The 17,874-nt window shown below is 33.5% G+C and overlaps 2 protein-coding genes across 2 annotated transcripts in view; both read right to left on the bottom strand.

The window, feature by feature from the left end:
• LOC106106458 (nucleolar protein 6) overlaps nucleotides 1–4,676 on the bottom strand; it is a 10,525-nt gene extending 5,849 nt beyond the window's left edge. Inside the window, exons 1-6 of the mRNA XM_013287037.1 lie at nucleotides 4,572–4,676; nucleotides 3,366–4,419; nucleotides 2,669–2,942; nucleotides 1,921–2,136; nucleotides 1,475–1,579; nucleotides 637–767 (exon numbers count right to left, since the gene is read on the bottom strand). Coding sequence (XP_013142491.1) covers nucleotides 637–767; nucleotides 1,475–1,579; nucleotides 1,921–2,136; nucleotides 2,669–2,942; nucleotides 3,366–4,419; nucleotides 4,572–4,583 — 1,792 coding nt within the window. The 5' untranslated portion in view covers nucleotides 4,584–4,676. The remainder of the gene's footprint in view (nucleotides 1–636; nucleotides 768–1,474; nucleotides 1,580–1,920; nucleotides 2,137–2,668; nucleotides 2,943–3,365; nucleotides 4,420–4,571) is intronic.
• A 324-nt stretch (nucleotides 4,677–5,000) lies between these two features.
• LOC106106457 (probable isocitrate dehydrogenase [NAD] subunit alpha, mitochondrial) overlaps nucleotides 5,001–17,874 on the bottom strand; it is a 14,136-nt gene continuing 1,262 nt past the window's right edge. Inside the window, exons 3-7 of the mRNA XM_013287036.1 lie at nucleotides 17,791–17,873; nucleotides 12,544–12,759; nucleotides 10,381–10,516; nucleotides 9,196–9,309; nucleotides 5,001–5,561 (exon numbers count right to left, since the gene is read on the bottom strand). Of these exons, the coding sequence (XP_013142490.1) occupies nucleotides 5,334–5,561; nucleotides 9,196–9,309; nucleotides 10,381–10,516; nucleotides 12,544–12,759; nucleotides 17,791–17,873 (777 nt within the window). The 3' untranslated portion in view covers nucleotides 5,001–5,333. The remainder of the gene's footprint in view (nucleotides 5,562–9,195; nucleotides 9,310–10,380; nucleotides 10,517–12,543; nucleotides 12,760–17,790; nucleotide 17,874) is intronic.

Genomic DNA, 17,874 nt, shown 5'->3' with positions numbered 1-17,874 from the left:
AAATCACATTGGTACGGCGGGATTCGAACCCAAAGACCGGTAAATTACAAGTCAAGTGCTTAAACCACTGAGCCATCGACGCTCTTTTAGAAAATATAATAAACAATAAATAACATTTTTTGACCGACTTCCCAAAAGAAGGAGGTACTCAATTCGTCTGTATGTTTTTTTTTATGTGTGTTACGGCATAACTCCGCCGCTAGTGGACCGATTTTGATAATTCTTTTTATATCCGAAAGGCAATGCTTGCAGGTGGGTCCCATTTTTTTGGTTGATTTTTGGAGTCAAAAACTGCGACGTAGTTAAATAGTTTAGCTCAAAATCGCGCGACGAAATTTCGGGTCATTTTTGCTTTCTTTGCTTACGTAGCCTAAACTATAAGACCTATATAAAATTGATGTATGGAAGAATTGTAGCCCTTTAAATTTGCTAAATAAAAGTCCGCGATAGCATATATCTATCTCTTAAGGTTGTCGCACAATAACCGTTTGTTTCGGCGAAAACCGTCAAATAAATGCAATCGACTTCATTTAAAACGCTTTTATTCTTATTTGGTATGAATCCTTATCCAAATAAATATGTTTTTGATAGGGCAGCGATACCATTTAAAAATTGTGAAGTGTTTTTAAGACTTACCATATTTAAACATCATGAGATAATCAACGATCTGTGTGGGCAGCGCGCGGCTGTCGGCGGCCCACACCACCGCCTCTGTTATAGACCCGTCCTGGAAGCGACGTAACTCAGACTTCTCTCCCCAGAATGACCTAGGAATAACACAAATACCAACATAACACGAGTAGTTGGTATGTTTAGGAATAGAGTCATCTTATGGCCTAGTCACTCCTTATTAGGGTAGGCTCCGGGCACCTCGGTGAGGACTTATGACTGGTGATGATGATGAAAGTCAACTTAAAAGCATCATATTTTGACCAATAAGTGGCAATTGCAACTTAATATCACAATTTTTATAATTTTTAAATAGTTGGGTGCTATGATTCTATAAGATTTATAATCCACTAGCTGTTACCGTGCGGCTTCATCCGCATGAAATTGTGAAAATTTTATTTTATTGTTTACATTTAAATTACATTGCAAATGTCAAAATGACATCACATGACGTGACAAACCTTAGCAATCTTTTTTTTTGATATTGGCAGCAACTTATGGTCACATTAGGGTTTTTATCCAAAATAAAGTTTAACGGCGTGAAAATATATAGCCTAAAGCATGACGTAAGTGCAAGGCTTTTTATTAAAAAAAGAATTGTTCAAAAATATGCTGTAATTGCTGACATCTTAGGCAACAAAGAACTGTGTGCTTACGCTTTATTATAATAGTATAGATGGTTTAAGCTAGGTCTAGAAGGCTTCTAGCTTTCATTTGTTAACCAATTATTAACCATAACTGTTCTAAATTGTTTAAACAACCAATTAAAGAAAATAGTAAAATTTTGAATAGGAAAAAAGTTTACCTAAATTCCTCTGACTCAGGAAGGTTAGCGGGGGGACCTTTGTCTACTATTTTCATCACATTCTCCGAGTTAAGCACCAGACCAAATGATAACTTGTCTTCATGTCTGAAACAATCATACTTCATACTAATATTATAAATGCGAATGTTTAGATGGATGGATGTTTTTTAGAGCTTGTAGCGTTAACAGCTAAACGGATCTGGATAAAATTTGGTATAGATGTAGAGGATAGTTTAGAAGAACATATAGGCTACTCAATTTTGATTTTTTAAATACAATAAACTTTTGACCGCAACTCCATCCACAAGAAATAAAAAAAATGGTAAGTAGCCTATGTGTTCTTCTAGACTGTTCTATCTATGTCAAATTTCAACAATTCCCATAAACATCTATTCATCCAAAGAGGCACATTTATAATAGTAAAAGTAATTTTTCTCCATACATACTTGAGTTTGACTTTATCCACACTCTTGTAAACACTCCATGAGAGATCAGCTTGTAGTAACTGCAGCACCAGCTCAGCTCTGTCTCCCAGTCCTCGGCTGAGCACAGAGTGTACAGTTTCCGTCACTAATGCTAGTTGCTGCACACCATAGTTCACTTGAGAAGACCTTGACAGTTTGTTATATACTTTCTCTTTGAGAGAAGCGAGGTTTTTGAATCTGGAATAAAAAAAATCTCCATTTGTACATAAACTGCTGTCAAATAATGTCGGTAGCTATGTGTTCTTCCAGACTTTATCTACATCTGTGAGAAATTGAACAATAACTGTTAAGAAGAGAGAGAGAGAGAGAACAATAACTGTTAAGAGAGAGAGAGAGAACAATAACTGTTAAGTTTTAGATGCATACTAGCTGTTCCCATGCGACTTCATCCGCATAAAATTATGAAAATTTTATTGTTTACATTTGTCAAATTATGAATTACAAATGTCAAAATGACAAACCTTGGCAATCTTGCTCCCTTGTTGTTGGCAGCAACTTAAGGACTCTTTCCCACATTAGGGTTTTTATCCAAAGTATTTATCCCTTAAGTATAATGGCGCGAAAATACATAGCCTAAAGCGTAATGTAAGTGTAGAGCTTTTTATTAAAAAAAAATATTTATTCAAAAATGTAATAGCTGACATCTTAGGCAATAAAGAAGTGTGTGTTTACGCTTTATTATAATAGTATAGAAGTACAGATAACATACCTTATAATATGATCAAACTTCAACAACTCATGAGTCGGAGTCATAAACAATGGTATAAAGCTATTTATATTTGGATTGTCCAACATTTCTATAGCATATGAACTTTCCCTCTTCAACGCATTATACGTGCCTTTGTGCATATCCCAACATATGTTATAATATCCTGATTTATCAATAAACACTACTGGAAAACTGGAATGGAATTCCTCTATTGTAGGTACAGTTGCTGTACCTTTGAACAATGATATCCCTTTTGTATCCAACTCTGATGATTCTAAAAACAAAAACATTTATAATAAGGAATGGTAAGGAGATTTGATGAAGGGGGCATAAGCATCCTCGTGTTTATGTCACTTACTCTAACAATTACTAATGCAATAGTCAAAATGGATGATTATGGGTAGATGTCACTTCAATATTTTAACAGAAGGCCACTTGTTTGCTTCCTCATATTACAAAAAAATAGGTAAATCAGAAAAAAGTAATAAACTAAAGAGCCAAGTGTCTTCTAGAGATATAATACAATAAATAGTAAATTAGGAATTAAAAAAAGGAAAACAATCCATCTTTCTATGAAATTCGATGTCATTTGCCTACACATTTTTATTTGAAGAACCGAAGAGAGAATGACTGGTTAATTTTCGAGTCTATACTGTAATTATATCCTTAAGAAAATAATGAAAAAAGTTGTACTTACTAAGAAATATCCAGACATTCCGTATAATCTGATAACTACTCATAATATTATTTATTCTCTTTATCTGCACAAGATATGCAACAAACATGCTGATTAAAAAACCAGATACTTGCAGTTTTCTCTGTCGGAGCCAGATCTTTAAGAGTACTACCGCTTGCTTTAAATTTTCACGATTCAGAAACATTTCATTTAAAAATTCATGATTTAATGCATTTGTTAAATCAATTAAAATGCCACTATTATAATAAGGTGTGGGAGGAGGAGTTGTTTCAACTTTTTCATCAAATAACCAAGATTCTCTCAAATTATTACGTAAAGGACTGAACCTGTGTAGTTTGTACGCTTCAGGGTTACAGGATAAGTTTACACGGACTAATATGTTGTTTAATTTGCCGTTCGGCTTGATTTCTAGCATCGGTTTAGTATGACAATCATTTACGTAGATGTATTTAAGTTCCTCTATAACTTCGAGATCTTTCAAATGAGATGCAATACTTGCTAAGTATGCTGCACGTTTTTTATGATATCTGTAATTTATTGAGTCATTTTTAGTGTAAGTCTCCGCTGGTACTGTAATCTGTGTGTCAATTATTAATTTGGAATTAATAGAGTTGCCCAAAGCGTAAGAACCGACAATCTCTATATCTTGAAATTTATGAAATTTGAACATACATTTTGTTTTACTTAATTCCTTCCCTATCGGTGATTTTACACCTAAATGCTTGTAAATTTTGTCCTCACTCAAATCGTATTCAGTGTCATCCTCAGGTATTGTTTTTAAATGTTCTTTTAGTGCATTGAACCATTCTTGGAACCTTTTTATTGTTTTATCTTTAATTTTAACTTCATTAAGTACTTCGTCTATTTGAAGACGGAATAAATTGGAATTGAATAAGTTCTCTGTTTCTTGTAAGCGATTTAATTCCTCGACAGTTGGTTGTCTGTACAAACCTCTGATTCTTTTCGTTTTATTATCTTTAGTGTTAGTGTCCAACGATCTTTTGCCATTTTCGTTTGTTATTGACTCATTTTCTGAAATCGAACTAGTCTTATCCTGAAATAATAACACTTTTAATTAAAACAATGTATAAATATAAACCTCGTGTGAATAAATATTGTTTCTAAGCATGATTTAATTAAATCTTTTGAAATAAATATGTAAATCTTCAGAGGTAAGATTGCAAAATAAGTTATGTAAAAACATACCCTTTTAACCATCTTCAATTTCGATAAAATATCACATTTAATTCGACATAAGTATGTAAAAATTGGTTATAAAATTAAAAACAACGTGCGCTCACAATGTTTTGATCGCAGTTGTCAATGTCAAAGTTAAAGCATGCTCAAAGTGTCAAAGATGACATTTTTGACCGAAAATAAGTTTTAGCGCCTTAAACGTTTTGAAACATTCGTTTGGGATTTGCAATACTTCGACGATAAAATTAACTGTTTTAAGTAAAACTGTTGCCCTTTCTTAGTTTTATTGTAGCAGATGGTTTCAATATTTTAGAATTACAAACTGTAAGGAATCAAACTGGATTGGATTGTAGAAATCACTTGTTAAAAAAAACCATTGAATATCTTTATTCACATACAGAATCATTTGGTTAAAATAAAATACACAATATGATGTTGAATTTTTTATTGTTAAACATAAAATTATGACAATAAATATATCAATTTCAGATTCAGATCAGACAACTTTTCAATTGTAAAACGATGAATATTTTCACACTGTATACTTAACGTATGCGATATAAAAATGGTAAGATGGCAATGAATAATAAATAAAGGTAGTTAAATATGAACTACATAATACTTTGGTATTCTGTACATTAAATTTTATCTACAATTTGCTAAATTCGAGTTTGAATTACAATAATATAGTCATCAAATCTCACGATCACAATATTTACTTCTTATGAAGTCAAGTTTTGCAAGGTCAAAACGCAGCATACAGATAAAAAATTAATTTAGTTTCGAGATGATGGCGTTAGTGTACTCGCTGCATTTCCCTGTGCCGCCCAGGTCTCCGGTGAGGGACTTGCCTTCGCGGAGTACCTCGTAGCAGGCGTTCTGGACGCGGTCCGCGTGCTCGTTCAGTTGCAGGTGTCGCAGCATCATGATGGCGGACAGCAACAGGGCTGTAGGATTCGCCATGTCCTTGCCCGCGATGTCGGGAGCTGTGCCGTGCACCTAATACAGATTAAAAAGCGTTCAAATTAACCGATAACATAAATGTTTATAAGACTACTTCTAAGTATTACCATTATTAATGTATGGTCTTATTTTAAGTATCTATTTTACATTTTTAAATCATTAAGGGCGCATCTGTCGGGCTCTGTGTAATTTATTTGGGAGGACGCAAAGGAATTAAAGACAAGTAACGTATCTATGGGCAGCTGTCACTTCGCTATTTTGGGGAATACATGTGACCGCTTGCTAGCCTTCTATTATCGCAACAAAAGTGTCGCTTTAGTAATAAAAATATATTCAAGTTGTATCCAAACACTAACCTTTGATCCGCGTCTGAAATCATCGCTAAATGAACTTCAAAAAGGTTTTAAAAATAATAAGACGTATATTTTCAATCTATTTATTTGTCAATAAGTACACTAAACTAAAGGTTGCATTGTATCTATTCATTAGCTAGTCAATAAATAAGATGTTATAACCTATAGCTCATTTTTCAGATTTCATCTGATTTTTTTAATCTTAAAAAGAATATTTCACAATCAATGGCCAAAGGGCTGCCATCCAAATCATTGCAAAACAAATAAAAGCATGATTAATACCATAGACAATTGTAAACACAATCACAAAACAAGGAACTCAAATATCTACTAATTACAAACAAATCTTCTACATGTATCACTTAAATTATCACAAACACACTTAATATGAATAAAACTGTAAAACTCTTTTAGCGCCATTTTTATTGAAAAAGACCATCGTCACTCTGCCAAATTAAAATCGAGAATAAAAAGTACATGTGCCATTTTTAAAATAACCAAAAAGATTTTATAGCCTTCATTAAATATTCAAATTAAGTCACTCAGTAAGTATAATAAAATGGTAACACTATAATACTTGCGATAACTTAAAACATGGTAACACTTAATGCAAAAGTTCACACTAGTGGATATTTGATCAAGAAAATATTTCACTTGTACAAAATGAAATTTACAACAATTAAAACTGTTGAAAAAATTAATTTCTTAAAACAAAATCACGCATTTTTATTTTTAATTTCTTTTTTGCACCTGGCAACAATTCGCTTTCAAACATTTTGTACAAGTTCATCACAATGTCTGCTAATTAAATAACTAAACCGCAACAATCAGACCTTTTCTTCAATTTTAATACTTTTTTAACACACAAAATAAATACAATACTGTAAGGATGTGTCAAAAGATCAGAAACGTCAAAATTGTTGTCACAAGTGTATTATCTCTTTCTTTCACAAAGAGAATGAGCGGGACAGATATAGTCTTGTTCAAGTGAAATAGACTCGCAGTGCGATAGTTTTAGGTTACTTTTCCTCCATATTTGATTTTATTAACAAATTTCATTATTTACCTTACTTTAAACACTATGTATATAATCTCAATAAATACCAGTTTAAGAAATGTCGACGCACATCGAATCTTTGGCGTGTTCTTGTACAAAACTTAGGAAATGCATTAAATACTGTCAGTTTAAACCACTGTGGAGTTAACGTAAATGTAAAATTCATCAAATTGACAAATAAACTTCATATATCAATCAAATCAGATCAATATACAAAAGTCATATATCACAATTTAATTTAATAAATTTCAAATGATATACAACCATTTCCAACCAAAGTCATAAAAATGTACTAAATTGTACAATACCTTCCGCGGAGTTCAAAGAATTTCGTACATTATCACCCATCTCTTTCACTCCCGTGTGAATGTTATGCGTCTCGCTCGCACAAAGAATACAGAGATTGTAAACCTTTTACTTGTGAAATTAACATTTTATGTCTGGTTTTTAGTGTAATTAAAATTGGAACTTTTTAAAATAACTTACAAATAATGATAGTAATTTTAGATTAACAACTTGATATTATTGAAATTCGAAATCCTCTAAAAAAACTATTTAGACATAGAAGTATTAAATTAAGTTTTTTTAATTTGCACTTAACATTGATTTTTACGGAGATTTATGTAGAAAAAACAGATTTTTTTAGTAGACATATTTTTGTAGTTATAAGTGTATTTAGTAGTACAGAAGAAAATGTTTTTTTTTTATTAGACCGTCACACTATCAAATTTAGAGCCAAACAAAAATGTTTACCACCTCTGTAGGTATACGAAATTCCTCTACATCCAAACTAACTCCACAGTAATTTTTCAATGTAGATTCTTGATGATTTCGTTGGTATAATCAGTGCAGGTGCTCTTCCCGCCCAGGTCCTCGGTGAGGACGCGGCCCTCCTTGAGCACAGTGAAGCAGGCCCTCTCGATGGAGTCGGCGTGCTGGTACATGTGGAGATGTCGCAGCATCATGACGGCGGAGAGGAGCAACGCTGTAGGATTAGCCTTGTCTTGTCCGGCGATGGCGGGCGCGGTGCCGTGCACCTTCACAAGTTAGTCGAAAACCAAAGTTAAGGGATGTGTTTGTTAATTATGAATTATGGTTGGAAAACCCTTAATCAAACGAGCCTTGATATTAACATAATAAACAGAAAATTTGTATTTTTGCATGTATTGAAATAACTTTAAAACTACTGGGCCGATGTTAAAGTTCTTTCACAATTAAAAAGCTACTTTATCTGCGAGTATCACTATTTAATTATTTTTTTAATTTGTAGACGAATTCGCGAGCAACAGCTAGTTTGATATAATTGCAAACTGATGACAATTTTATGTAGAATCCATAGATTGCGAAACAAACTCAGTTTTTAAAAAAAGAGGGGCATTTTTTGCATATGTTGGTACTGATTAGAGTTACCATTAAAAAAAAGTTTTACGGATATGCCCAATAAGAAATAATTGCTCAATATTTGATTAAGGGTTAACTGTAAATGGGCGAAACATTCGACATTGCAAGATATATAATAAACAAATATTGTGTCATGCAATTTTTTTTGAATTGAATACTTAAGTTTACTCAATAAGTTATTTTTGACCGACTTCCCAAAAGAAGGAGGTACTCAATTCGTCTGTATGTTTTTTTTTTATTTTTTTAATAGCACAAGACAATGACAAAGATGTGAGTTTCATATGTAAGACATCACAAAAATATTACTGAATTGTATATTTAAAAAAATCAAATTAGTACTGAACTAACACAAAACAGTGACACTTGCAGTTTTAATAAAACCAAGGTTAAGTTACATTCAAGTTAGGACCATGCAGTTAAGTTACCAACACCAGTTAGTGGCACACTTAGTAACATCAGAGCTAACTTACTTTGTCCGAATATATCACTTTCACTGAATTAATTTAAATATTTTGTATCCAATATTTTTTTTTATGGATCACAATATCTTAAATTATCTAAAATCCGCTAAAATCACTGAAATATTGTCATTTCATAAAAAGATTAAATCGAAAGAAAACTTTACTAGATTTTCTTGCGTATAGTATATTTAAAAAAAACTAGTAACAATATTATGAATAATAAATAATTTGAGATACCTTTTTATTAAAAATTGATTATTTTTTCATCTACATTTTGACTATTGGACGAAGAAAGAATTTAATAGCGAAATTTAAAATTTGTGTCTTCCCTTAATTTTAAGTCAATTTATAAGAGAATATTTGTATGTATGGAGTGTGTATGGAGTTTTTATACTCACAGATTCGAAGAGTGCGCCGTTCTTGCCGATGTTACCCGAAGGCGTGAGTCCGAGCCCGCCGACGAGACCCGAACACATGTCCGACATTATGTCACCGTACAGATTGGGCATCACCTAGAACACAAAAAAAAAAATCATTACTAAGGTACACCTTAGTGTTAGATTTTTAACTATTTTGATGTATTCTGTACTCTTGAAGGTTATTTAGTCTGTGCTATAAATCAATACCATTTGTCATAATTTGAAATAACTATATAAGCTTTGTAATTGTGATCCTAAACATTATTTAAAATATTTATGTCATGGTTTTAAAATGTCGTAATTGTGCTTGTTATATTAATAATCGGATAGTAGTCGGATGTCAAAAATAAAGGTTGCATTAGCTCGACGACACGACGGCCATATTGGTAAGGTTATTCTGTGCAAATTGGAAGAAAACGTAAGAGGTAGTGAAGATCATATTTTATTAAAGCATAACATAGCTGTGACGCCCATATTAGTGTATATTCTACATTTAAGGACTCTCGAACTTTATAACTCAAAGAGTGACATAGAAAAAATGTAAATAAATAAAAAAATCTTGAGGATCTCAGTAATGTTATAAATGCCAAAGTTTGGATGGATGGATGTTGGTTTATACAACTTCAGAATGGCTGCATAGACATAAATGAAATTTGGTATAGATATAGAATACAGTACGAAGGAACATATAGGCATATAGGGTAGGCATAGCTTTCGCCCGCGACCCCGTCTGTGGGGATTTACAAAAAAACAAAAGTGAATAGACTATATGTTCTTCCAGACTATTATCTACATGTATACCAAATTCCATCCAAACTAAGCCGTTTAGATTACAAACTCAACATCCATCCATCCATCAACATTTTCGCATTTATAATATTAACATGATCAAATTCATATCAGCAATTTAATATTTTGACTGAGACGTTAAAAAAAAACACTTACTATTTTAACCTCGAATAAAAAAAATCATCGCAGAAGACAGTTAATATTATATAGAATCGCACAAAGACTGAATTATTGGTTAGTTTTTGACCTACTTACAAAAAAAGGAGGTACTCAATTCATCTGTATGTTTTTTTTTGTTTGATTATCTCACCATTTTTTATTTTATTTATTACTCTATCTCCTTTACTCTTACAGCTATAAGTCCATCTCACTCACCAGCACATCAAACTTGGAGGGGTCTTGCACCATGTTAAGACAGACGGTGTCGAGGTAGCGCTCCTCAAACTTGATATCAGGGTACTTGGTGGCCAGGTCGCGGCAACACCGCAAGAACAGACCGTCTGACATACGCCTATATATATAAATATTAATTAAAAAAACAACTTATGTAGGAATAACACTCAGAGGAATACACCTTATTTGTCAAATACAACAATGGAATAATAGAACGCACTTTTGAGACTAAACTATCGCACAACTGATTCCCATAAGCTTATCCTTTCGAATGTGAACTGTCAAAATGTCAAAATCAGCGCATCTGTGGGTCCCAATACAGGACGCTCTCACAGAGAGATTTGAGCACTAATTTTTGAGACTTAGGTCTGGAAAAACCATTTCATTTCAAAATCTAGTTAAATCTTATGAAAACCACAGTTTATTTTCACTAAAACTTTATTTTATTTATTCATTTTCAATTTAAATTTTAATTATTTTCACTCAAAACTAAACACTGTCAACGCAGTGTGTAATCGTCCCGAAACAGGACGCCCCACGGACAAGAAAAAAATTCAAGCGTCACAAATTGGGACGCTCCACACACGAGAGATTATATTACACACTACTCAATTTTTAGTTGTACCTAAACAGTTGAATTGACTGCGAAACAATCGACAATCGAACAAGTTGTGCGATACTTTAGTCAAAAGAGAACCCACTCTAAACAATATTGAAAATAGAATAAAATCCAATTGAAATAATGCATTTTAATTTTCATATTTCTGTGGCTGACAATGTCAATTGCCTATACATAAAGAAACGTTTTAGTATTTTTATCTATACTATTATAATAAAGCGTAAACACACACTTCTTTGTTGCCTAAGATGTCAGCAATAACAGCATATTTTTGAATAATACTTTTTGTAATAAAAAGCTTTAGGGTATATTTGTTCACGACATTAAACATAGGGGGTAAATATTTTGGATAAGAACACTAATGTGGGAAAGAGACCATAAGAGACCAACATCAAGGAAGCAAGACTGTCAAGGTTTGTCATGTCATTTTGACATTTGCTTTGATAATTTGACAAATGTAGACAGTAAAACCAAATTTTCACAATTTCATCCAGATGAAGCCGCACGGGAACAGCTAGTTAACAAAAACATTATTTTTATTAAGTCTATGTCCTTATATAAAATTATTTAGATATGTTAATGTCTTATTTCAATTGAATTCGACCATAAGTATCTTTGTGTCATTGTTGACTAATATAAAAAAAAAACAAGACATATATGGTAGTCTAGTGACATCAAGATAACTAGTACAGCGGGAACTGACACCTATTTATTAACACCAATAAAGCAGTATCCAGTTGACACGAAACGCGTCTAATTCACGCTCCGCTAATAATACCAAGGTAAATTGTTACATAACATACATATAGAAACATGGATATATCTTCCTATCTTCAAACATTCGTTCTGAAGGAAAACATCATGTTTCAACCCATATATGTAAAGAAATTCAGATGTATGTCAACCTGCATTAGGCCAGCACGATTGTCTTCGGAATACCCACAACGCCAATAGCCTAATGGTTTGAAGTACGGACTATCGATCGTGCAGTCGAGGATTCGAATCCCGGCATTCGACTGTCGTGAACCATATCCTAGCACAATAGAGCTTAGTTTGAATTCTTAAAGGAAACATTAGTAAATTAACAAAAATATACTAATATTTTCTAAAAAAAAGATAGTTTCCAGTAAAATACCAAAGATAACTTCTAATGAATTCAACTAAATAGTTTCGTTTGGTAAGCAGTTTAGTGACGCGTAAGGTGGTACTCACCTAAAAATATTGAACTTGACTAAATGAATTGCTATTTGACTAAATTTTAGTTGTTCAGACACATTTATTTACTGGTCTGTTTGTTTTTGGTCTGTACAGTTTATGGTCCCTTTCCAACATGACGGTTTTTTTTAATTTATTTACCTCCTAAGCTTAATAGCGTGAAAATATATAACCTGAAGCGTGTCGTATGTGTAGGGCATATTATCTAAGAAAAAAATATTTAAAAACATGCAGTGATTGCTGACATCCTACGTAATTTAGTAGTGTGTTTACGCTTTATTACATTAATATAAAGATTTGAAACTACTTACATGATATTGGCCTTGTGTACAGCTGTGACCTTCTTCCTCTTGTTGTCCCTAGCGAACTGGAATGCGAATTCAGCGACTCGCTTGCTGGCTTCCTCCGTGATCAGTTTAATGGACTGCACCACTCCATCTACTATCTCATGCTCGATACCGGAGTACTCTCCTTCTGTATTCTCTCTGATTGTTACCACGTCAACGTTGTCATACAACGTCTTTATGCTGGGGACAAAGATTGTTTTATGTAATTCAACATAGCTTACTTGCATAAGTAATGTGTTAAGTTATTTCAATTAAGTTGTTACAGAAATAGAGATAGTATATTCCTTGTGTTTATATCTTACTGATATTATAAATGCGAAAGTATAGTTGGATGTTAGAGTTTGTAGGCTAAACTGCTGAATGGATTTCGATGCAATTTGGTATAGATGTAAGGGATAGTCTGGAGGAACACGTAAGCTACTTGTAGTTTTTTTTAATACCACGCAAACGGAGTCACGGGCGACAACTAGTTGTAATTGTTTGACAAGTAATTTAAAACTTCTTTAGTCTTTGTTACTAATATTAAGTAAAAGCAATACTAGTTTTAAGCAAATATAAAACTTAAACATCAACCCAATGAGGTAATAAATCAATCAAATCAGAATAAATCCATATCGTGTAAAAAGGGTAAACATAATCCGCGACTGAATCCATCAATCTGGATAAGACTGGCCAGTCGGAATTCCAGATAACTTCATCACAAGTTAGATAAATGCATAGATAACGAAAATTATATAAATAAAACAAATAAATCAAGATTTCGCAATAAGATAGGAAGAATATTCAAATTTATAACAAACAAGAAAATAAGCTTGTAAAATAACCATTAGAATACTACATGTGGAGGCCTCATTTAAGTCCCTTCCTCTTTACTACCCTTTTTATAAGGAGTGGATGTGAAGGGGAAGTGGATTTGACGGTGGAGGAGATGCATAATAAGGGGAAACATCCTCTTTATGTGCGTCTACTCCGTTTCATAAGGGTAGACATCTGCAATTGCGGATGTCTATGGGTAGCGGTCGCTTCGCCATTTTGTTGGATTCAAGTGACCGCTTGCTCGTTTGCCACCATATGTTTCTAAAAAATACATTATTCCTTAACTAGCTTTCGCCCGCAACTCCGTTTGCGTGGAATTATAAAAAAACAAAAGTCTATACATCTATACTAAATTTCATTAAAATCCGTTTAGACGTTTAGGCTATAAACTCTAACAAACATCCATCCATCCATCAAAATTTTCACATCTAATCTTGATGGCTGGATGGATGTTTGTTAGAGTTTGTAGCCTAAACGGCTGAACGGATCTGAATGAAATTTGGCATATTTGTAGAGCAGAGTATGGAAGAACACATACACATACTTTTATTTTTTTTAATACCACGCGGACGGAGTCGCGGGCGAAAACTAGTATTAACAAGAAATTGGGCCATAAAAATAATTTTAAAAAAAAGGCCACCCATATAAGGACGGGACTGTCTAGTTCCAAAATACAGAGATGGTTTTTTCTTATTTTAATAGTACTATATTTATACACGTTCTGAATATCATAATTTACTTGAATGACAAGCTTTATTGTTGATATAAAGTTATCATTTGGTGCACATCGCACATTCATTGCGATAAAATGCATGTAATTTATATAAATATTTACTTTATACACGTGCTAAATACATATTTACATTCGTGTGTGGTGCGGATATAAAAGAACGATAACCCATCCTTTTTGGAAACTCTGCCTACCCCTTCCTACGTAGTGAAGGTGTACTCATACATTAAGAACAGCCATTTAAATTTTTACCCTTATAGAGATCTTTGACACAATCCATACTATTTTCTTCAGTAATCTTCCTTTGTACACAAATTTCATACATTTGTAAAACTTCTTTGACTAAACTATAGCACAACTGTTCAGTCGCTCTGATTCCTACGAGCTTATACGGAGGTAACACTACTTCATTCAAACAGTGGTAGTCCCGCTTTAACATCTTAGCGGGAATGGGCCGGCACGCCCGGTGTAATACCACCACCATACAGAAGATAGCCGTGAAATGGAAGCAATTCCGTGTTTCGTCTGATAAGTGTGGTGCCGGAGGAATAATTTAAGTCCCTTTCTCTTTACCACCCATTTCTTACAAGGAGGGGATGGGAAGGGGAAGTGGATTTGACAGTGGAGGAGATGCATAGGAAGGGGAAATATCCTCTTTATGTGCGTCTCCTCCTCCGTCGGAAAAGGGTAGGCAACGCATCTGCAATTGCGGATGTCTATGGGCAGAGGTCGCTTCGCCATTTTGGCGTATTCAGGTGGCCGCTTGGTCGTTTGCCACCTTATGTTATATAAAAAAAAAATTAGTTGTGCAAACAGTTGAATTGGCTGCGAAACAATCGACAATCGCACAGAAGTTATGCGATTTAGTCAAACTATTGAGTTGCCTATTTCTTCTTACGGTATATAATTAGTTACACTGATAAGAATTCTGTTATCTAGAATAATGTAACCTAGTTATATATATAAAAATACTTTACATAGATCTTTTTTTGAAAGCCTGTAACTACAGAGTAAACTTTAATGACTGTGCTATCTAAAAGACATTAACAAATGTATAGTAGTTATCAAATATGTTAAAGGCTCGGAACATCTCCGTCGTTTTACAAAACACAATGTTAGTAACGGATGTGCATATGTCGATACGAAAGGTTACCTTACTCTTACTAATATTATAAATGCGAAAGTTTAGATGGATGGATGTTTGTTAGTGTTTGTAGCCTAAACGGCTGAATGGATCTCGATGAAATTTGGCATAGATGTATAAGATAGTCTGGAAGAACTCATAGGCTACTAGCTTTTGTTTTTTATTATTCTAGTCAAATAAAAATTAAGCCTTGATTTTCAAGCAGACGTTATTGACATTGACTTACTGATATTCCGATAGCGACATTATCAACAGGATAACAGAGCGCCGGGCACGTATTTGATAACACATCTACGTATGTTGATAACTAAAGAATGTTGAATGAGTAAAAGTTACGTTGTTTTATCATACAACTAGCTGTTCCCGTGCGACTTCATCCGCATGAAATTATGAAAAATTTATTTTATTATTTACATTTGTTAAATTATCAATTGCAAATGTCAAAATGACATGATATGATGACAATCTTGATTCCTTGATGGCTGCAACTTATGGTCTCTTTTCCATATTAGGGCTTTTATCCAAAACATTTACCCCCTAAGTTTAATGGCGTTAAAATATAGTCTAAAGCGTGACACAAGTGTAGGGTTTTTTATTAAAAAATAATTATTCAAAAACTTTGTTGCCTAAAATGCCTGACATGTTAGGCAACAAAGAAGTGTGTGTTTACGCTTTATTATAATATAATAGTATAGAAGTATAGATTACCCGGACGTGTATCTAGCGAGAATCGATAAGCAGGCAAATGACACTTGGTAATCTAATTAGTGATTCTAGGTTGAGTTGGTTACTAAAACTAGTATTTACAATAGAAACATTTCAGAGACTTGGCCAGGCTTGGGATTACGCCTCTGGCTGGGTCGCGGAAAATTGCGCGAGTGGGTATTCCGGCCACGTCTTTTCTTTTGGCCTGCGAGTCCCACATACCCCCCTGGAAATGGGGAGGATGCGTAAAGGCATTTACCCAGCGAGAAAAAAAAGGCTTGGGATTGCGCGTAGTAGAAATTTAGTATCTAAAACACGTATATTATTTACTAATCTACTTGACAAAATTTTTGTTCAGAGAAGGTAAGTTACTAAATTACTAGCCTGCTAAGAACTAGGCATTAGTTGAGAGCACAAATATGTGACGAACGTAGATTGCGAGCCGGTATAAAATTTGAAATGGACTATACTATGAAATTGTTTTAATTTATACATATTCCGTGAAATTGTAGTTTCCCATTCAGCAGACGGAATACGATAGCATATATCATGATAAGAGAATAATAAAAAAAATTATGTTGAGTCACATTTTGTTTAATTACGTCATTTTGATAAGGTTTTTCCCCAGGTTTTGACTGAATAAATTAACTTTTATTAAACCAACTACATATCGTTAATTCTGACAGTTTTCCCTTAACACGAATCTTTGGTTGTAACTGTCAATTTGAACTGAATGTACTCAAGTCCTTGATATTAATACTACATAACAAATACGCCATTTTGCCTAGATTTTTCCAGTAGTCAAACTATATCGTCTCTTTCATAATTAATAGTATACTATAGGGCATGTCCCAACAAATTGTAATTTGTCTGATAACAATCCAATGTGTAAAATGTCATGGAAATACCGGATTTTGTCCCTTATCTAATAGTGACATCATTTTTAAGATCTGAGCCTCTATCAGCCAGTGGTGGGACAGGCCCCAAAACTTTAAAATTACAACAAATTCTTGAAAACATGTGTAAAATCAATCTAGTAGTTTCTAAGTTTTTTTTAAGTCTACATTAAAACTATTATACAAATTTCAGAAATTATTTTACTATAACAGTCAAACCAACAGACTTGCATAGTATAAAACAAACCACTTATCTGATAAATCATAATTGATATAAAATAATCACAGCTATTGTAAAAGCTTATAAAATACCTTGACATATTATATGATAGTATATCAGACATACTTGTTAATTCATAAAAGTAAATAATAATAAACATCTACTCTAAATCATTCAATAATCTATACATATAATGAAATTGTGTTTTTTTTATAATAAAAGGGGGCAAACGAGCGGCGTGAACACCAAGGTGGTTAACAACTCCCATGGACATCCGCAACACCAGAGGAACTACAGATGCGTTACCAGCCTTTGAGGCAATGATAGACTCGCTTCTTGAAGGACCCTAAGTCATATTGGTTTGGAAATACCGTTGAGGACAGACCGTCAAAAGAAAAATTCCATTGACCGGACTTTCACTGCAGGATATCTGACATAGATGGCCATATTATTGGCTACTTTTTATCTTAATACTAGCTTTTGCCCGCGACTCCGTCCGCGTGGAAGTAAAAAAAGCCTTTGTATTCTTCCAGACTATCCTCCACATCTTGCGTTCACCCGTTTAGGCTACAAACTCGTAACAAACATCCATCCATCTAAACTTTTGCATTTATAATATTAGTATGATTGCATGGATGAAGTCGCAGGCAACATCTAGTCTTCACTAAAATTAAATGTTTCTACAAATATTAACACTTACCCATCTAAACTTTTACACGGTCTGACATTAGCGTAGAGGTCAAACTCCTTCCTGAGTGCCAAGTTCAAGGAACGGTATCCCTTG

This window comes from Papilio polytes, unplaced genomic scaffold (genome assembly GCF_000836215.1).
Source record: "Papilio polytes unplaced genomic scaffold, Ppol_1.0 DF822178.1, whole genome shotgun sequence".
Taxonomy (NCBI): Eukaryota; Metazoa; Arthropoda; class Insecta; order Lepidoptera; family Papilionidae; genus Papilio; species Papilio polytes.
The sequence above is the reverse complement of the archived record's forward strand: the minus strand, read 5'-3'. Positions and strand labels throughout refer to the sequence as shown.